The 23,606-nt window shown below is 31.4% G+C and overlaps 1 protein-coding gene across 1 annotated transcript; it reads right to left on the minus strand.

Moving 5' to 3' along the window:
- Window positions 1-18,894: 18,894 nt before the first annotated feature.
- On the minus strand, window positions 18,895-19,224 carry LOC144561944 (uncharacterized). The gene has a single exon (XM_078311052.1). It carries the CDS (start codon window positions 19,222-19,224, stop codon window positions 18,895-18,897), a length of 330 nt encoding a protein of 109 aa, XP_078167178.1.
- Window positions 19,225-23,606: the final 4,382 nt, after the last annotated feature.

The raw sequence follows: 23,606 nt of genomic DNA on the forward strand, positions 1-23,606 counted from the left end.
AACCAATTATTTTCTTAGTTCATAATTAATTTAGAAAGTATGATCTTTTATTATACAAACTGAGTCAGGGAATTTTCTTCATCTACGTACATGAAAATCGATTAGTGTACAGACTGTAGAGTATGATGAGCATATAATTAACATATCTCAACAATTTATTATAAATCTTTTTTTTTTTTAATCTAACTAGTTAAGACAGCTTCCTTTTAATAGCATGTATATATTAAGACACAAGTTATATTACTAATAGAAAAAACATCACTACATTACCCAAGTTAGAAAATCAAAATTTAAATTACGCTTGGACATTATTATAAACAATTTCTTTACTCAATTATCTTACACTGTGTATAGTCAGTAATACAAAAAATGTGAAATCTAATTTCTAAATACATTTCTATATGAAGATGATATATACCGGCTTGAATCGGTCGTTAGATCTTTAAAGATAGAAATATAAATTCTACAATCCGTAGTATATATTTTTTCGTACATAACCTCACTCTGATGTCTCAAATGGTTTGGTGTTTTGTTGGTTGTCTGGAATTCTTTTTCCCTACTTTAACATCCTTTCCGTGTAAAAGGTCGAAAATGAAACGATCTAAGTTTTACCAGAAACTTCTAAGAAATTTCGCTTGATAGTTTCCTTTTGTACTGTATTAACATTTCCAGAACCTACCTCTCATTAGCTTGTAAAAAAAAAATTGATTAAGACAAAATTACTTTTTGATGTTACTTCAACTCCAAAATTATAGTTAATGTTTTATGTGCTATACTTACTAATAGATAGCATGTGGCACAAGCAAAGAAGAGTAACGTATCTGTCAATTGTCGACCTTTTTTTTATGATCTTGATGTTTTGGTTGTTGACTTGTCATATATAAAAAAATTAAAATAATATGATAAATTTCTCACCTACATATAGAGGTGTAAACGGATACAGATAATCTGCTCCATATTCGTTCCGTATTCGGAAATTATCCAAATTCAGATTAAACAGATATGGATATTTTTTTGTATATAATGAAATAATGGTGGATACGGATACGGATAATTTCATGAAGGTGAATATTCATATATGTATCCGCAATTATTCGGATCTGAAGTTGCTCCCAACCGATTCCAACTTAATTTACTGCTTCGGATAGAAGTTGTTATATAATTATCTCATATTCAGCCTATGAATGTAGTATGCTTTTAGTCTCTGTTAAATTGATTTTAGTCCTTGTTTCAAAACAACAACAACAAGACACTCTTTTGTATCTTAAACTGTATAACTCAATTATCCGACAATTATGCATTCTGTAGATTATTTGTTCCGTATCCGTATTTGTTTAAGATGGATTTGATTTAAAATTTTGATATCCGTTTACTATCCGTATCCGTATTCGCTCATTGAAAGACGGATACGGATATGATTTTAGCATTATCCGCGCCGTTTACACCCCTACCTACGCAGCTAGAAAATATATTTAGGCCATTGTATACTAGAATTATTAAATTCAAACCATTTTTAACTCTAACACAAATCTCAAACCTTACCTCTATTTCTAAATAGGCACCAAATTTTTTTGACCCAGCTGGAATTTAATTTCAGACCGTTTTTTCCCAATTTGTATCCTCAAATATATATATGAGGGGATACGAATCCACGCTTTGCAACAATTAATAGGAAATTAATTCTTCTCACTAATCTTTTTTCGGTCCTTTTTTTTACGTTTTCAAAACTATATATATATGTTGGTTCTTTTCACGTGGTTGGCATTCTACAAAAAAGATATTAACAACGGATAATCTTTCTAAAAGAGGATTCAACTTGCGGAGCATTTGTATAATGCGCAAAAAGGAGGGAGAAATTTCGGCATTTGTTTCAACATTGCACTTCGATGATCTTGATGATGTATGACATGGTCTTCACTCATTTTTCTTTTCTTTTTTTAATTTCCAGACCAAAGAATAAACTTCAGAACAAAATTAAAGGATGAAGGTTTATATATATTAAAATGGGCAACAACTAATTAAGAACCGATCGAGATCGAAAGAAGCGGAAATGCTATTTATCACAATGTCCGTTCTATGGAATTAAGAAATATGTTCTCACACACACACACACATATTCACGGGGATGATAAAACATTTGAACGGTTTGGGCGATGATCGAGGTCATAACGCAATGGAGGATTCTACGTTGATTTCTCTGTCATTTTGTTTGATTATTTCAGTTTTTTTTTTTTATGGTTTTATGCTGTTAATTAATAGGTTTGTAAAAGCTTCATTTTTTAGGATAAAGGTTGGTCAATCACCCAGGAATTGAGGCAGCTCAAGCCTAAATGGATAAAGGTTGAACTCGCCGATGATGAGCCGAGAACGTTAATTATACTTGTTGAACTGTTTGATAATAAAAATAGGATTAAATCTTAATTCACGCTAAGAAGCTTAAATATGTTCGGTTGTCTTGATTTGTAAATAATGTAAATAATGTAAATAATGTTAAGGAGACTTAATTTAGGACCGAAAAGAGACTAAAGAAGGGATTCTTATTTCTTGCTAAAGAATTAATAAAAAAGAAAAGTTTAAGGAGACTTAATTCTTCTCTGTCGAACAGCTCATAAACTTAATAAAATTTAAGAAAGATTAAGGTACTCATAATCTTAAAATATAAGCTTTAGATTTTTCTTCTTCTCAAATGTAGAAAAATGAAAAATGGCAATGCATCCGTGGCATAGAGCCAGTCAGAGAGAGCTCTTGCTTGAGAATCACATGGGGTTGCTCTTGCTATTGTAAGCGTAAGAGCAAGTCTGACAAGGTGTAAGTGCAAAGATGTTTTTCCTTCTCTTTCATTGGCTGGGTCAGGTTGGCTTAAAAGAATCTCTCGCTCCATCCAAGCGCCTCCAGACAAAATTCCATCTCACACACTAAACCAAATAAAGCACCCTTCAGCCCTTGAGCGCGCGCGCGCCACAGAGAGGCTTTAGGAATTATCCTCTGCTATTTACCTCTAATTGCATCAAAATGCAAAGATTGGCCCGTTATATTACATGAGTAAAGCTATGGTGTGATGTGCTCACCAAGAGAGTTTGGTGAGCACAATTCTAAAAGTTTATCAGATCGACTTCAAATGCCAAATCTAAACCGTTGAAATCCATGTGTTTCATGAGTGATGCATGTGCATGCAAAATTTTGAAAGTTTCGAGTTCATTTGTTACGCAGTCAAGCGGTCAAAGAAATGAACATTTTATTAAGTTAATTTATAAGTTATTTTATATAGTCAATTTTTATTATTTCTTTGACCGCTTGACCGTGTAACAAATAAACTCAAAACTTTCAAAATTTTGCATGCACATGCATCACTCATGAAGCACATGGATTTCAACGGTTTGGATTTGGCGTTTAAAGTCGATCCGATGAATTTTTGGAGTTGTGCTCACCAAACTCTCTTGGTGAGCACATCACACCCTAGCTTTACTCATATTACATATCAAATTTCAAGAATTTGATATATGAGCAGCGTTTTAAATGGCTCGTATCTAATGTATTTATTTTTAAAATTAAAACAATTAATTCAAACTATTCAACTTAATCTTCATATTATATTTTTATATATTTTTTTATTTTCAAATAGATAATTTGAACCATTCAACATAATCTTCGTATTAAAATGTGCTTGAAAACAAAAATTTATCAAAAAAAATATATTATTTTTAGATGGATACAAAATAACTATTTTTCTAGAGATTTTGAACCAACCAAAAACTCATTTTACATCTATCTAAATAAATAGTTAAAATATTTTAAAAACATTCAGTTTGATCTCAAAACACATTTTAATATGAAGATCATGTTAAGTGGTTTGAATTTACTGTTTAGACTTTAAAAACGAATATAAGAACGAATGAGATATGAAATCAACAAGACATTTAAATTTTGCGTATAAATATATTTACAAATTTTTTAATACAATTAACTCAGAATATCTATCTTTTACATTAGTAAATAGGACTATTACACATTAAATGAATGTGTTCATTATTAAGCATAATGGAGATAAATCACGTCAAGAGAAACAAATCTACACAGCATGTTGTGTAGTTTAAGCCACTATTCAACTACGTTCTAATCAGACTATAATATCTGATTAATTAGCTCGAATTTAATTTTTACCTTAAGTTAAACAAATTTCTTTATACACTCCTACTCTCCAACGTAAATAATATACATATCATCTTCATCTCTTTTTTCTAAATCCTTTATAATATCAGTCATTAATAACTGACATTAATCTTTCTCCTCTCTCAACAAATTTATCTCCAATTAATTATCTAACTCCTCTCCTCCCTTCTTCACCTGAAATAATTATTCCTCCTAATCTTATCAGTTTTTGCAAATCTAAATTTAATCTAATCTAAAGTCAACAAGTACAAATAAGAGACTTTTCAGGTTTGTTTTTCTTAATTCTCTGATCTGATTCATTTCTATTGTGCTCAATAATGAACACATCAATTTGATGTGTAATATTCAATAATTTATTTTCGTTCTACAGCATTTATTTAAAAAAAAATGATTAACATTCTTCAATTTCAGCATTTATCATTAGCAGTGTTTTAAAATGCAGTTTTGTTCATGCATGCGGAAGGCCACCGCATACCGCATATGCGGTATGCGGTTCATGCGGATTTTAAAATAAAAATTCACGTATATATATATATATATATATATATATATATATATATATATATATATATATATATATATATATATATAGAGTTAGGCTGGGTGCTATGGATAGCATAGTGGCCTCTATGCTACGGCTCAATATTCGAGTTTTCAAAATCCAAACGGTCGATCCGAACCGTTCATCTTATTCTCCATATTAATATCTGCTTGGAGACCAAATTTTATAATTTTCTGAATTTTTTTACTATTTATTAAGCCACTTTGAAAATCGCTAATCCAACGGTTTTACTGTTTTGTGCAGCCGCCGTTGGATCAACAATTTTGTAAAATACTTAACAAATAGTAAAAAAATTCAGAAAAATGTAAAATTTGGTCTCCAAGCAGATATTAATATGGAGAATAAGATGAACGGTTCGGATCGACCGTTTGAATTTTGAAAACTCGAATATTGAGCCGTAGCATAGATGCCACTATGCTATCCATAGCACCCCAGCCTAACTCTCTCTATATATATATATATAGGACTTGACTACGGTGCTATGGGTAGCTAAGAGGCCTCCCGTGCTACGGCTCAATATTCGACTTTTCAAAATTCTAACGGTCGATCCGAACCGTTCATCTTGTTCTCCATATTAATATGTGCTTGGAGACCAAATTTTACATTTTTTGGAAATTTTTTACTATTTTTTTAGATTTATTGAAAATCGCTGTTTTTCAGACAAATCTGGACCATAAAAAACAGCGATATTCAATAAATCTAAAAAAATAGTAAATTTTTTTCAAAAAATGTAAAATTTGGTCTCCAAACACATATTAATATGGAGAATAAGATGAACGGTTCGGATCGACTGTTAGGATTTTGAAAAGTCAAATATTGAGCCGTAGCACGGGAGGCGTCTTAGCTACCCATAACATATTAGCCAAATCCTATATATATATATTCATATTCATATATTTGAATTTATTTTTACATAATAACATAACCAACAATAATTTTTTGATTTTTTTAATATAAATTTTAATTAAAATACAATCAAATTATCAAAACCGCATGGAAGACTGCATGGCCGCATATTTCAGTCCGCATGGCCGCATATTCAGACCGCATAGCCGCATATTCGGACCGCATGACCGCATTTTTAATCCGCATGACCGCATATTCGGACCGCATATGCGGCCGCATGGAAAAACCGAATGGACATTCTGAATACGGCTGCCGACCGCATACGCATATGCGGCCACATTTTAAAACACTGATCATTAGAGAACTCACAAGATTTTCTAAGCTCGCAATTGTAGATTAATAACAGAGGTGAAAAACAGGTACTCGTGTGGCTGCATCTGTCGGTCTCCTGGAGTCTCTCTCTACCGCTGCCAAAAGGCACAGTAGATGTGTTCAGTACATAACAAAATAAAGCTCAGTAGGAGACCTACCATTGGTTCAATTTGGTGGTGGCCTGGCTGGGATGACACTAACAGCAGTAAAAAATAATTTTAATTTTTTTATGTATTATCTTTTAAAAAAATCTTCTTTTAAAATTTACAATAATACCATATTTATTTTTTAAAATTTCAAAAACTCACTTTACATTTATAAAGTTCACATCTAATTCTCTATTAACAAACAAAAAATATGTAACATGCATAAAAGAAAGTTCAGTCTTTTAATTAGTCGATCTGTAAATGCCTATGATTATATATTCTAGTTGTGAGATACGTACAAATATATGCCTAATTAGTATTATTAATTATGTATGCAACACAATTAAAAAAATGAATCATTTACTCTCATTAACCAGCTAACTAACATATTGAACATTTATCTTAAAAAACAATATTACCATATGGACTGTTGCATTCTATATAGAGATGAGCATCTACATCCCTGAAACTCAATTGAGTTTCTAAATAACTGTTAACTATTTTTTAGAAATTAAAGTCTCTAAAGTTTCTAACTCTTACATCTTTGAAATTAATTTTATAGTTTATATTAAGTCACGTCAGCAACAAATTAAAAAGGAGAAATAATTTGAGCCAATTATTTGATCAACATGAAGTTTATAAACAATTTCTTAATAAAAAACTTTATTGTATTGTTTGTAAATAAGAAACTCTCTTACATCCTTGAAACTGGATTAGAAACAGCCACATCAGATTAGAAACTCTGATAGTTTCAGAGATGTAGATGCTTAGTGGCATTTGTCCATAAAGTGCTAAGAGTTAAAATTTGCAAGAATAGTGTTAATATATATATATATTATTGTTTTCGTGCTCCAATAAAATCTCATATTCTTATCTCTAATTTTCAAAGTTCAAACAATTTATCTAAACCGCTCAACATAATATATATACACAATGATAATTTTCTTTTTGGTCCTTTTTAGACTCTTCAACCCTTGTTTTACTCCCTGTTTTGTATTTGATTCTGGCTCATCTCTTCTGAGCCACTTTTCATTTTTGTAAATCAGGTTTTAGTTTAAAACCTAAACCCTATTTTATCAATCAATCCATTAAAAGAGACTTCGATCCTCGTTTTTTTTTTTAATATATATTATAGCTCTTCTCAAGCAAAAATTGATGCTCTACGTTAATCCGACTCTTCAACATCTCTTTCTGATCTAATTAATGAATGAGAATCTGTTCTTCTTCTTCAAGAAAAGTAAGAATATGCTTTTCTTCATTCAACCGTTCAAATATTCTCAACGGTTTATAATTTGAAGAGAAGAGGAAAGCAACATATTTTATCTCTAAATGTGAACTATTAAAAAACATTTAAATGATTGAGATGAAGAAAAACATGTTCCCGCTTTTCTGAAATAAGAGCAGTAGATTTGCAAAAACAACTGTTAGGAATGGTGATTGGATCATTAAGGCCCTGTCGGCAGTAATTCCGAAAGTTACTGTTTACGTGAAAAAAAATCCACTCAGATTGAATTTTTTCCCCCACGTAAACAGTAAAGTCGAGTTCAAAATTTTTGATTCCTATACTCATTCCTATTCTCTACTGGGCTGCCGAACAACCCTAACATTATCAGATACCATGGACATCAGTTATAACACAATCAAACACCGAATAGCTTACACTAGTGGAAAAACTAGAATCATGATCGGCCTATCTGGATCAGTTATATGAAACAACTGATCCTAATAACTATCTAGATCGGTTTTTATAAATAACCAATCCTAATAAATAAACTATTAGGATCGGTTGTTTGTTAGAACCGATCCTGATAACTCCCTAGGGTTCTTATTTTCATTCCGCGCCTCTCATTTTCAACTTAGCGAAAATCAAACTCGCCTCTCAACTCCTCCGTCTCTCCCTCTTCTAGGGTTCTTATTTTCATTTCGCGCCTCTCATTTTCAACTTAGCAAAACTCAAACCCGCCTCTCAACTCCTCCGACGTCTCTCTCTCTCTGTCTTCGGCGCCTCTCAACTTAGTGATCTCTGTCTCGATCATGTCAAAAAAAGATAATTTTACCAGGTTTGTATTTTGTAATCCTCCTTTTTTTCCAATAGCTTATTTATTTCCTTCTTGCGCTTCTTATTTATTCCCCTCCTTCTCTTCGCCTACTTTCCTCGTTTTTCTACCAATACGACTTCTCCTCCCAACCAAATTGGTACGTAGCGGGCTAGCAACAAGTTGAGCTGGTAAAATTATTCACTGCTGGTTCTATTATTGATAGATTTATTTTCACCTTTTTTTATTACAAATTAGTCATGGTAATTTCTCAAGTATGGACTAATATTTACGTAGCCAAAAATAGGGTACTGGGACAATCGGGAATCAACAAACTTGGATATAGTTCATTGGTTTTGAGCTCCAATAAATTAATGGTAAATAAAAAAAAAATTATGTTGGCCAGCAAATATATATGGAAGCTGGCCAAATAAAAAAAATATTTTTTTTAGATCTAATATAACATCAGGATCGGTTGTTTGCAAGCAACTGATCCCGATAGTACTATCAGGATCAGTTGCTTACAAACAACCGATCCTGATAGTACTATCAAGATCGGTTATTTAATCGATCCAGATTAGTGTAGTATCAGTATCGCCTTCATCAGGATCGGTTGTATTCCGATACTAATATGCGTATATAACCGATCCTGATTCCATATTTTCCACTAGTGATTAACCTCAAGAATAGTCTATTCTCAATTCAACTAAAATGCTAATTTATTAATGTAAACAAAAAAATGTAAAAAAATATGCTTTTGTTGTGTTATTCGGAATTTGTTGTTTGAACTGAATAATTTATGATAGCGAAAATATTATTTGATCGATCATTATACATAAATCATTATAAAAGTGAGAATGTTATTCATAGTTCAGACAAAAAAAACAGCAATACAGAAGGCCACGGCCGCTTGGAGAAACAAAAGGAGACAATTTTGGGTGATGTTTAAAAAAACTGTTTTATGTTTTTGCTGCTTTATTGACATTTCCTATGACCCTCTTGCCTATATATCCCCCCGTCACTTCATCCATTGGACCCTCCAACACCTTCTCTCTTCTCTCAATTCCTCCATGGATAGACCTTGCTTAATTACTACCATTTCTACCATCTCCATTCCTCTATGAGCCTTCTCGTTTCTCATTTGAGAGGGACGATATTGACAAACCAATCTATACTGCATGAATGAATGGCGAGGTTCTCTCTCTCTTTCTAGATCTATTTAACGCTATTAATTTTAAGATAATTTGTATTGCAATAGAGAGGATTGAAACGAAGAGAGAGAGAAGTTTATTGTATAGAGATTGGAGAGAATAAAAAGGCGTGTGCCTGGCTCCCTGTATGCCACACATAAAGACCTAATCTATGGTTAGATTTGCTTCTGTGGGTGGCGTACAAGGAGCCAAGCATGCTCTCTCTCTCCTCTCTCTCTCTTTTTCGAGAATTTGGCAGGGACTGTCAAGGATCTCTCTTCTCTCTCACTCTCTCTCTCATCTTTCTCTCTCATGTATATTTCATGTATATTGGTCGGGCATTTAGTTCTTAAATTTTTTGTAACTGTCATTTTTTTTCTTGTGTGCTTTAATTATAGTCGAGTTTTGGAAGATCATTCTTTTGGGGGTTCAAAACGAGAATTGGTATCCGTTCATTCATTCTTTTTTATTTCCGAGAAATGAAAATAATATAGCCATTCCTTTCTCAGCAAAAAGAAAAAGAAAAAACCTTTTGTCAAGGCATATTAAAATTATCATCCATTTATTGCACACTAATTTCTTAAAAAGAGGGTCAATTTTGTTCATATATATATTTTAGCTTATTGAAACAATTAATGATCCACAATTCATTTTACTTTTTGAAATCCGCAAACCATTTTTTGAGTATACTTTTCATTGGATCTATAGGTTTTGAATTGGATTGTTTGAGTACCAATCCTTCTTATTTAGTTAGATGAAAAGGCTTACAGTACTTGCTCCATCTATATTTAGTGTCCATGTGGTTATCACATTGTTTAGTTACAAATCTCTAGTTTTTCACAATTGTTTATAGTTCTGATAGATTCTTTGCCAAATATATCAGTATTTTCTTAATCTAATGCTAATATTTCCCTAATTTTCCTTCTTTTCTTCCATGGATTCTTTCATGAACTTCCATGTGATAATTACCTTCTTCATTTAATGTGGATATGGAGATTTTCTTTTCTCGTGTCCCGAGAAAATGCTTTGTTACATTTATTTGACCCCAATAGATATGTAGATCTGTATTGAACAATAATCTTTACATAAATTGTGTGCAAAATCTTCAAAATTGATGAAATAAATTATGTTTGAATGTTTTCTAGGGTACGGAACTACGGATCGCTGATATAATTTTTTTTTTTAAAAAAGAGGCTAGAAGCTCATTCTATTACTGAAATATAATAATTACAAAAGTTATCAGTCAGAAGACCGAGAAAGGTAAGTCAAAGTAGGATCGCTGATATTATGATTTTTTTTAGAAATATTTCCTTTTTTTTCAATTGTATATGTATCATTATAATTATTTAATGCTCATTCTGGCTGGACTAATATCATCCTTGATTGTCACTTTTTCAGAATAAGCTGGTATTGTGGATCTCATATATTAGTTTATTCTGAAAATGTGAAAATACTTACTGGTACCTTCTATTAATTACTTGTTTGAAGATAAATTTCCTTCTCAATTTGTTTCCTTTAAGTCCTCAACCACAGTAGGAATTAAGTAACTTCCATATATTGTTGAATATATATTCATTAATCCTTTGTTAGTTAAGATAAGAGCATCTACATCCCTGAAACTATTAGAGTTTCTAATCTGACGTGGCAGTTTCTAATCCAGTTTCAGGGATGTGGGAGAGTTTCTTATTTAGAAACTATGCAGGAAAGTTTCTTAATAAGAAACTGTTTATAAACTCTATGTTGGCCAAATGATTGGCTCAAATTGTTTCTCCTTTTTAATTTGTTGCTGACGTGGCTTAATAGAAACTCTAAAATGAGTTTCAGGAATGTGAGAGTTAGAAACTTTAAAGACTATGATTTCTAAAAAGTAGTTAACAGTTATTTAGAAATCCTTTTGAGTTTTAGGAATGTAGATGCTCTAATAATATTCATATATTTCTTGAAAGAAATATTCAATTCTTTGTTACCATTTTAAGTAATTTAAACTTTTCTTTAAATCTTGCTTGTTAATTAAATGTGAAATATATACCCATAATCTGCCAAGAGATTCTCTCGGTCAAGGTTCCAGATTTGATGGAGATATGGAGCAGCTTTTCAGAGATATTTGAAGGGAATATTTTTGGAATGATATATATATTCTTAATTAATTTGCCCATAAGATATTAATTTATTGCAGTTCTAATGATTAATAATAATATTCTTCTGTATGTATAATTTATTTCACTGAAATAGATATTACCTTTCATGGAATCAAGATGAGATTGTACAACGTTTATTATTATCATCTATTGCCTATTGGCATGTGCATTTATCTTTTCCATGACAAGATAGAATGTGCTCCATGCACAGTATTTTCCTCGTAGAATGTGAATGATACAGTACAGTGATACATTTATATTTATATAATCAGACATTTATTTTGAGCAAATATATAATAATACACTGAATGATACAGTCCAATATGAAATATGGGATTTCATTCCATTTCATTGAGCTATGCCTTCTTTCTCTAAAAACTATCATATACTAGAATGAAAATGTTGAACATACATGCAGAGGCTATGATACCGGCTCAGTGGTTTTATACAGCTATGCTACCAGCTTTGCTGCCGGGCGTAGCAACTACAGTTCGGTTTGAACTGGCTCAGTGATTTATGATCTCTTCTTTTCTTTTCAGTAGTTCATAGTATACATGAGCACTCATGATCACTGATTCGGTGTAGCTAGATCTATAAACTGGTCGGTTCAATCCGTGCTCCGGATAATCATTTTGGTTCCTTCCTTTTAATTTTGGTATATTTTCAGCCGCAGTTTTTCCTCATTATATCCAGATTTGTTTCTAATATCGCATGTCTAGCTAGGTTTATTTCTGACACCATATGAGTTATGTATGAATTGAAAATTCTTTTGCATACAAGTTGTGTAGATTTAATTCTTAATTGCAGTTAGCATTAGTCCGAACCTTATGTAGATTTACCTTGTATAATATTCTGATTTATTCTATCTGACTTTGTTCCATTTCTCCCCTAATATAGATTTTAACTTTAATATCAGTACATCCCTCTGTCTTACTAAAACATCCTTTCTGCTCTGTTGTTCTGTGGAAGTATAAATAAAATATTCTCATATAATGTAATTGCTAAACATAATATTTATCTGAAATTCATAATTGTTACGTACTACTACTATGTTAGAATATTCAGCCTAGATAGCTCGAAATAAAGAGCTAGAGCGTTGGTAATATCTAACTCAATATATAGAATAATATTTTTGTAACAATCATGTTAGAAAATTTATATCTTCAACGAAAACATCATGTGTCCGGCAGACTGGAACTGTTCCCCTGTCATAGTGACGAATAATAATATTCCAACGATGTGTTCAACAGCCCTTGGATAATTAGTCTGGTTGGTCTTCACGGGTTTCTTAATTATGATTTTACTCCGTTGTAATTTTTTTGGAACAAATTGTTGGTAAATGCATTGCTATATAATAAGGATATGTTTAGGTGGGAATTTAATTTATTGCCGCTTATTTTATTTTTATTTTTGAAATAACGGAACAACGGTATCTGTGACTACAATTCTACAAACAGCTATATATATACCTATTCAAATGCTGAATAAGACTCCATGAATTAGGTCATTAACCTGAATTGGTGACGTTAATCGGAAAGCAAGCTTTAAGATCATGTTTGGTTGCTATTTAAATTTAAGGAGGAATAAGGTGCTTATTTTATTTTATTTCTCTTGTTTTATATGTCATTTGACAATTTAAGGCATGATTTAAAATTAATTTGTCCGGAGAAGAGCGAAATTAAAAATGAATTTATCTATGATAATGTGGAAAGTTTCTTTAATTATGTACCTGAAAAGATAGTTTAACATACTTTATTGTAACTTAATTTTACTTCCCATATTTTACATCATGCATGTTTGATAGATTAAAATGAAATAACAAATTTACTTTTCTTCTACAATCAAACAAAAGTTTCGTTGTAATTTCCTTAATTTTAGCTCTCTTGTTCTTTTGCAAGGACATATAGAGGTACGGAATAAGCAAATGCTCTTTCTTTGATTAAAGTCCGTCCTACGTTATTTGTAATCTTATGAAGCGCGTCGTTATAGGAATATGATCAATAAACACGTTCATTAAATTTTGTTTTAACTGGATAAACTTCTACGAGATATCATGAATGAATTTAAAATTCAAGGTTCCTCCTGAGGACGCAGGAGACCAGGTGCTGGCGATTGAGGCTGCTCCAGGAACTGATCAGTGATCAAAGACTGATTTGCTAGTAGTATAGTTAGAAGTCGGTACCCCAGCTTGCCCTTTTGCAAACAATAGTGGCTTATTTTATCAGATAGCTGATCTAAAAACTGTGTTTTGGTATTTTGGTGTTTCTATGCTTATGAACTTTGCTTCTGGAGATGATAACTCTAGTTGGATGTGGTTGTAATTAACTTTTGTTTCATTAATATGAAACGGGCTTCTAGCCTTTTTTTCAAAAAATAAATAAATTTAAAACTCAAGGTTAAAGCCCCAATTTCTTAGTCGGGATTAGAGGGTTCTATATATCCCTGTTGGGTTATATTTTTTTTTATTCTTCGTGTCTAAATTAGTGGTGTTTGGATGAGGCCTAAATTTTTTGAGCTTTTAGTTTATTATTGTAACTTATTACAACCTAATTTATTTATGTTTGGTTGAGATTTAAAGTTTTTTATTTGAAGATGAGTGGTTTTAAATGCCTATTAACAATTTTATTAATAAAAAATATATTTACAACGAGTCAAACTCTCATTTCTAGATCTAAATTAAACTCATTTATTCTCATAATTTAATGTAAATCATCTTATTATCTCATTCTCCATCAATCTCTACGACTGGGTTCGCTTTTATCTAATAGCCGCTGCACTCTGACGACCAAATATGCTTACCGTCCCGCTCCGATTAAAATAGATAAAAACTCTACACTCTGAGCTCCAATGATACTACGCTATCAACTCGGCTCGGTTTGTCTCCCTAACCCTTCTCTCTCGTTCTCCTCTCCGCTCAAGAAGATAGAAGCAAGAGAGAGAAGAAGGTATAGTAATGTCAAAGGTGAGGTCTAAAAAGGAGGGAGGGGTGGGGGCAGAGGTAGATCTAGAGTTTGACGTTATCTTTTATTTCCGCTTCTGGAGTCGCTTGGGAAGAAAGAATGACTCAGTGAAAATTTATGTCATATCCCATGAGTTATAAGAAATAGTATCAACTAAAGAAAGCAGAAGAGAATAAAAGTTAAATAAACGTTGACAGTGATATTGTCGGAGGACTAACTTATCTCAAGTCACTTCATAAAGTGATTTAAGTTTAGAAGCCTAATTTAATTTAAAGTTACACTTAGTTAAGTTGGCCTCATTAATTACATACTACAACCCTGATCACAGAACATCTAGCTAAACAACTAAAGTAAGATTGACCGTATATAGAAGTCTTAGCCAACAAGGCATCAACACAGACATCAACAAACTATTATACTAACTACTAAGTAAGAGGTTAGATCCTACAACACCAAGCCATCTAGGTCGTAGTAGGATTCAAATCTGCTCCTTTTCTCCATCTAGGTTGTAGCAGGATTCAAATCTTAAGAAAAGGAGCACCCTCCTATTTTTCAATTCGAACCGTTTAAAATCGATCAAATGGCTTCAATTACTTTTTTCTTTTATATCAATATAATATATTAAAATGAATCATATGTAATTGAAGTTGTTTGATCGCTTTTGGACGTTTTGCATTGAAGAACAAGAGGGTGCTCCTTTTCTCAAAAAAGGAGCAAATTTGGATCCGTCATATATAGCAAACTTTGTTTCCTCCGCAATCTCCTTGAAAGTATCACCTGGCGATCTGAATAAGAAATTTTGAGAGTCGACGAAGCCTCCGCTCTTCGCCCTTTGCCCTCCGCCCTCCCCTCTTTCATTCTGCCCGGTCTACTTCACATTACTCAATTCGAGCAGTGCTTTTATTAATGGATCTGGCGACCGCTCCGCCTCACTACTCTCTCATCTCGACTTACCGGGTTTGGATGAAGGTAAATTTGTTCCACCTCGTATGTAGTATCTACTATCTATATACATAAATAAGGTACGTGTTTTGGTTGATGATAGTGATGTGTTTGTAGTAATGTGATCTTCTTCCTTCTGTTCTTCTCTCTTCCTTCTTCTCTTCGTCCTCTATATTCTCCTCTGCTTCGACCTTTCTTTGTCCTCGCCATATCATCAGGCACAAATCTCATCTGAGCATGAAGGCTCTCCTGAATTTCTCTGTCTTGTTTGATTTCAACAGCACTGTTTTGTGCTAACGACAATAAATTATGCAGGTTCACAATCTACTAATCTGAGCACGAGCACAAAAAATCATGCATGCTCAATATATATCTACTAATCTGAACCCAGAAATCTCTGGTTCTGTTTTTATTTTCTGATTTTTCTTGTCTACTTTTGTAAAGGAATATTTAGTTGTAATATTTAATGTACTAGTACAAATATTGTATGTACTGATACGAAATTATGTGTAACTGGTTTGTCTTGATTAATGAAAATACCTACAGATTTTAAAACCAAAAAAAAAAAAATCATACATCTCCAACTTCGCTTATTTTTATTGCTTATCTCTGCACTATCTGTTTAAGTGCAGCTAGGGTTGGCAATGAACCGGTTCGGTCTAAGTTAGATCAAGCTCATCACTTGTTCATTTTAACAACGAGCGAGCCATAAGTGAGCCAACATTAGAGTCCAAGATGAAATAATGGCTTGTGGCCAGATCTCCAAATTCTTACAAACATAGTTCACAAAATAAATTTATGTATATCAAATTCACAAAAATTTATACTTGGATCAAGCTGGCTCACCAGCGAGCTAAACCTCAGCTCAAACTCGTTAATTTAGGACCGAATTAGTGGCGAGCTGGCTTGTTAACATTTCGAACCATTAACAAACAAGCTGTTAGCGAACAAGTCAGATGTGAGTCATGCAACAAGAATGTGATCACAGTATCCGCTACAGTATTTGCGAGGGTATCGCCGCTGATACTTCTGTCGGTAATACCAACACACCCAGTAAAAACACTTTTCTATCAGTGTACTCGCAGATTGTCACTTTTTACCCTTGCAGATACTGTTTCATTCTTATAGTATGATCAATTCACTAGCTACGAGTTTTTTTGCCACCACTAAGTGCAGCGCATGTTAAGCACCAAAATAATTAAATAAGCGATTATTTCGCAAAATCTGTGCTTCTGATATATTCATAGTTAAATTATTATGACACAAATTCTATAGTTGCATAAAACAAAAATAGAATAACTAGAAACTTCAAGTTGGTTAAATAGCGTATGTATACATAGTTGACTTTCAAATTACAGTGTGCAGTGTGCACAGTGTTCATACAATATTTGAATTTTAAGATAAATTTCTCCTATATATTACTGATTCGCCCCAACATTATATTTTCGTGTGTAGATGGTTTGATGCATGGCAAAGAATTGAAAATGAAATTAGTCCTTGGTAATAGAGACTGAGGCTAGCTAGTTTCTTGTCATATATATAATATAAAGATGCATATATAACAGAGGGAGAAAAAATGTACTACCTGGTTCTGAAGTACTTAATTAATTTGTTCTGTGATTTATTGGAGAAATATTGCCTGAAAATGCAGGCCATGTCATAACATCAATAGGAAAGTAGGTACGTACTCTTGAAATGAGAAAATATAATACATGGTCGTAATATACTCTTTTTGTAAAATGAAAAATGTGATGATTGTAATCTACTTGCTATATGTAATTATGAATGTATGGAGGTGATGTGTACTTTTCAAATTTCTGTGTTTAAAATGAAGATTTTGCTCTTGAATAGTAAGTTTTCTTATTTGCTTCAAAATAAATGGAATCTACTTTTTGCAGAGTTTAAAGATGTCAGTGCTCTAGACTATGAAAATTCACTAACATGAATCATAGTTTCAATTTCCAAACATGTACCTACGTTCCTTTATCTCTTTTTACCTCAAAAGCAGCCCCAGTGAGTTGTAGCTGTACCAATTCTCTCTCCTTTTGTACCACTCAAGTGCTCTAGTACTTTTCTTTGCTTAATCCCATCCTCTTATCTCAGCATTTCCACTGTCACGGAGAATGCAGTTCAACCAGTAATGGGACCCACATGCCAACTATATAAGAGGTACTGTACTGTTGTTACTATTCGTCATGTAAGGATCCTTTAAAAGCATCAAAACAACAAATAAACCCTTCAAAACATGAGACAATGATTAGTTGTTCTGTGCGCCGCTTCCTCGTTTATTTCAAAAGATGCTTCATTATTTGATTTCTCTCTTTACAAACATGAAAAAAGTAGGCAGGGAATATTTTATTATCTCTAATAAATATGAATGGAAATAGGTTTTGTAATTTAATGTTCTTGATATTTTAATATTGTTTGTATAGATTTATCTCAATAATTATAAACATCTCCAATATGAATGGCTCGCTTATTTTTTATAAACCATAACTAAAAAAAAGATTTTTATGAAACCAGCATGATTTTTTTTTTTTATAAAAACCATAAGAACTGAAATGTCATTTCGGTCCAAATATTTTTTTCCGAGACAAAAATGGCAATTCGGTCCGAGATATTTTCACAATTTTTCAACTTATTTTTTTCTCGAAATCTGTGAAAACGACTCGAACCGAATTGCTATTTCGATCCAAAAATAAAAATAAAATAGGACCGAAATGGCATCTCAGTTCCTATGAATTTTGTAAAAAACAAAGCAATAAAGTTGGTTTGGTAAAATCTATTTTTTTATTTATAGTTTTAAAAAAAAATTCCAAACAGTATTTACAAAAACCTCCCTAACAATAAATATGTTCCTCTTGACTTTTTCCCCTCATTAAAAATCCCCTTTTTTACATAGACGGAAACCATTCAGAAACGGGTGTAAATTCACTATTAATATTAATATTCCCACAATATTTTATATTTTTATTCCATCATCCGCGCGTTTCTAGCCTTTTTCCCACGAAAGTTTTTAACAGTTTAAACTGTGTAGCGTTCTGTGTAGTGAGTGAAAATCCTTAAAAATGCTAGAAAATGTAGGAATTCTGGAAAATCCTGGAAATTGTATTCTTTCATCAAGAATTATTGGTTTTTTGTTTTCTATAATCATGTTTGATGTGTGATTTTTGAGAATTTAGCAGCTGGAACGAAAAATAGTTAAGTTGTCATGTAGTTTGAATATATACAATAATAACAACAACAACAACAACAACAACAACAACAACTAAGTTTTTAGTCCCAAACGAGTTGGGCTAGACTAGAAATGAAACCCAATCACAATCAAACAATAAAGATAAGTAATAATAAAGTAGTCATAAAATAAAAGTGAAAGTGAAAGTGATAGTAATAATACTAATACTAATATTAACTATATTCTACCTAATTGTAGAGGTCAAAGTCCTAAACTTACATCATAGACTCCAACTTTCTACTCCTATGACCTAAGACCTATAATATTATATCTAAATAATCCCTAACCATCACTAGGTCATGGTTCTGGTACGTGGATCGCTAGCTTCCATGCGGTCCTGTCCGAAGCCGACTCCTTAGCTATATTCCACTCCTTCAAGTCTCTTTTTACTGCTTCGTCCCATGTCAATCGTGGCCGACCTCTGCCTCTCCTTGTGTTTTCGATACGCCTTATAATTCTAGTACGCACCGGTGCTTCAGGAGGCCTCCTTTGGAGATGTCCAAACCATCTCAAACGATTTTGGATGATCTTCTCTTCAATCGGTGCTACCCCAAGTCTGTCACGTATATCATCATTTCTGATGCGGTCCTGTCTTGTATGCCCACAACTCCATCGCAACATACGCATCTCTACCACACTTATCTTCTGAACATGTTGCCTTTTAGTAGCCCAACATTCTGCACCATATAATATCGCAGGTCTGATAGCCGTCTTGAATATATACACAAATCTTAAATCATAATATTATTGTTAATAAACAAAATTTTGAACTTATATTTATTCTTGAAAGTCCTCATCTCTAAACAGCTCCAATCTCCAACTATTTTTGGACCTTTTGTTTTAACAAAAAACCGAATAGACAAATATAAATTGTGCAATAATTAAGCATGTATTGTACATTTGTACAATAGACAAGTATGTAATTTACGTGTAGTCCGGATAATGAATACGAAAGTTAAACAAAATGTATTATGCATTATCAAACAAGCATTCTAAAATAACTTTTGGTATCTATTTTTGCAATAATCATGTATACAATTGATGAGATTAAGAAAATAAATTCAAAAGTTCAAGATAACTGTCAATATTAATTTGTTCTGAATTCCATAACATTTTCCAACCATGAACATCATATTACAATAAATAGTGTGTTACTTTATAAGAGTGAGGTTATGGTAATTTGTAAAGTATGGATCGGTCCATGATGTGAATTCATGATATTCTATCTTTAAAATTTAAAATAGTCGATTTGAGCTGCATATGAAGATCCTCTTGAACAGTTTAGATCGACTATTTGAACTTTAAAAATGAAAAAATGAATTTATAGCACAAAACGTTCCGCATTGTACAAAGTATTGTTACCTCACTCATTTTAGAATTAAATATTTATTTCAAAATTGCGTAAAAAAATTGTGATTTTTGTTTTTGTTTTTTTTTAAATATGGAGTTCATAAAAATAGTTACCATGCATGCTCGTTTTTTTTTGTTTTTTGTTTTGTTTATCTAGTAGATATAGAGAATATATAACATCTCATGTTCCTATTCTCTCAAACTCTTCCACGGGCTCTCAATATATAACAAAGAAGAATTCCGTGAGAGATAAATTAAATTAAGTTGGATTAAGAATATCCCAACTTCCCCGGCGATACATGCTTTCAAATTTAAGGCTTACAGCCCAAGTATTTATTAAAAGATATTGGATCAAAATTTGTTGCTAGAGGCTTGATAGCCCAACTATCATATGTTCCTATTGCCTCATTGGGCTTGAAATCCAACAGATTTGAAAATTCCCAATATTTTTGGAGCACCCAACCTGGAGTACAAACTCAGAGGATGAGGTTTAAAAAATACAAATTCATTGTATCTTTGGAATTTAACACCAATAGATTTGAAAAATAATAAACTAAACTAAAATCCATTTTTTTCTGTAAGAAAATGATGATAATTTATGGTGCAATTGTGAATACTTAATACAGATACATATAATTGTTAGATAAGGATATTTTTCACACTACGTATCCATTACGAACAGAGATGGATGCATTATTTCTGTCTGAGGGGCAAAGTCGGATTGAAATAATTTATCGGATTCAAATCCATTAACTAATTGAATACTATATAAATAGCTTATCATATTCAATTATGTGTTTCTAGCTCTCTTTTATGTATCTCTCTACAAAATAAAAAAATAATAATTATTGAATAAATTGATAACTCATATAACTTAAGAAGAGAGATTCAATTAACATCATTTTATGGTGACACATCTCGACACCATATACTTATATGTTATTTTTGTGATTTCAAAGTTCAAACAATTGATCCGAACCGCTCAACATGATTTTCATAATAAAATGTGCTGGAAGATCAAATTTTACATTTTTTGGAACTTTTTTTAGCATTCATAAAGAGGGCATAAAAATTGTTATTTCCACCCAATTCTAAACTATTGAAAAACAACGATTTTAAAAATTTCTAAAAAATAGTAAACAATTTCCAAAAAAAAATGTAAAATTTGGTCTCCAAGCACATTTTAATATAGAGATCATATTGATTGTTCAGATCAACTGTTTGAATTTTGAAATCACAAAAATGACTTATAAATATATGGTGTCAAAATGTGTCAGCGTAAAATAATGTAATTGGATCCCTCCTCATAATTTAATAAAATAATATAACAAATAAATAAAATATATCAAACTTATCACGTTTGTTATCATTAAATATAAAATTTATAATTTTTTATCCTATTATTTTTAAAAATATATAATTTATTAATTAAATAAAACCATTTAAAATGTTGTACAAATAAATTTTATCTCAAATTACTAATTAAAAACTAAATAAAAAATTAGATAAATCAAGCTTATCATAAATTACTAATTAAAAATTTTAAAAAATATTTTATAAATCAATCTAATTACAATAATAAAATTATATAGTCATAGTACAAATAAAAAATTATCATTGTAATATTATATTTATCAATTATCTTATAAGATAGTAAATACAAAATAATTTTTATCTATACTTTTACTTGATAAGTTATCAAAATATTTTTTCTACTCATACTCAATACTAATACATATCCATACTCGTTATTCTTGTTCACACTTATCTTATCAAATAACGAATCAGATGAAAATAAATAAATAAATAAAGTTTTATTGACACTTCTAACAAATGCTATTGGACTTATTTTTTCAAATGTTAACTTTTTCGTACTTATCTTATCGAATACAATACGAATAGTATAAAATAAATGAGCTTTATTGACACTTCCAACGAACGATATTTGCCTATTGAGCTTATCCTTTCCCGAATGCTAACTTCTCTAGTCAACAGATGACATATTTGGTTCACTTTTCTCCAACTTTGCCTATTAAGATAACCCATCAATAGTCCTTCAACCAGACATCAACCCACCATGCCGAATTTCTACTATTCAATCATTCACTCTTAAGTAACTAATTAACTTTTTTTTTTTTGTAAGGTTGCATGTTCAAATCAATCACCTATTGAATGCCGACAGTATTGTTTTATTAGAGACTGATAATTGCCGAATTTCTACTATTCAATCATTCACTCTTAAGTAACTAATTAACTTTTTTTTTTGTAAGGTTGCATGTTCGAATCAATCACCTGTTAAATATCGACAGTATTGTTTTATTAGAGACTGATAATTACTTCTGAAATTAATCTCCGATTGCAATGTTATTAGAACCGGACCGGACATCAATCCGGTAATGCTCTGGATCAATGGTTTATTGGTCGGACCGGTGGATCAACTGGTTCAATTGCTGATTTTTTAGTAACACTAGATTTATTAATAATAAAAAGGTTATTCTCCAAATAAAATGAAAGCATTAGTCATTAATTAATTTTAGCTAAGTGCAAGGGTATAAAAATAGATATTGTCGAACTATTTTTAAAAAAATATATTTTTTTGAAGCTCAAAATCTGGTGAACTTATTTTTAAGATTATTAAAATAAAACATCATACGAGCGGTTTTTTTTCATCAAAGAAATTTTACAGTTTTATACTTTTATTTTAGAATTGAATAATTAACAATATAGAAATTCTTCATTTTTTTTATAAAATGAATCCTCAACAATCTATATTAATATTTTTGCATTTTAATTTTTTTAATAAAAATATAATATTTTAACGATTGATAGTTTGATACACATAATTGTTTAAAATTGTTTGAAAGAAAACGTTGTAGCAACACAAAAGGTCATATAAATATGCTCACAGAATAACACATCTTAGGTGCTTCTACCCAGTGTTGTAAAAAATGGCCTTAATCGGAAACGGCGGCCAAACCGTCACGAATACACTTAACGGAGTACTTTTTGCGGATTTTTTCGATTAATCGGCCGTTTATTCCCGTTTTTTCCAAAAAAATTTAGATTTTTTTTTCACATTGATTTTTTTTTATGTGATAACTCAAAAGTATTTCTTCATAAATCTCATTTGAAAGAGAAAATCGAGTAGAAAACGTTCGTATTTTTAGATTCGTAAAATTTATCACGGATAGTTGGAAAAATAAACGAGAATGGTTAGAGAAAAAATAACAAAATAGTGGGTGAAAAAATATTTTATTTTTTAGCTTGAAGACAAAAATAGTTAATAGTTTAAAATACACAGATTTAGGATTTAAATGCTTGCAAATAGATGTTTAAATGCTTGAGAGTAATATTGTAAAATGTTATAAATATAATTTTAAAAATTTGGATATGAGTGTTGGAAATGAAAGCTAGGTAAAATTGAAAATTTTTTTTTTCTGTTAAACTAGTTGGGGGGTGCGCTCGGATATGATGGCTCGAGGGTCAGAACATTTGATAAGCATAAAATATATACACTTTTGCTTAGGGTTTTGTATTGATAACTTGACCAATCTCCACGTATTTAGGTTAATTTAGCATAATTTAGTTTAGAAATACATCAAGAACCAAGTTACTGCTGTTTGCTCATTTTATTTGTAGTTTTGGAGCATTTGCAAGCT

Source organism: Carex rostrata, chromosome 11, assembly GCF_964058835.1.
Source record: "Carex rostrata chromosome 11, lpCarRost1.2, whole genome shotgun sequence".
Classification (NCBI taxonomy): domain Eukaryota; kingdom Viridiplantae; phylum Streptophyta; class Magnoliopsida; order Poales; family Cyperaceae; genus Carex; species Carex rostrata.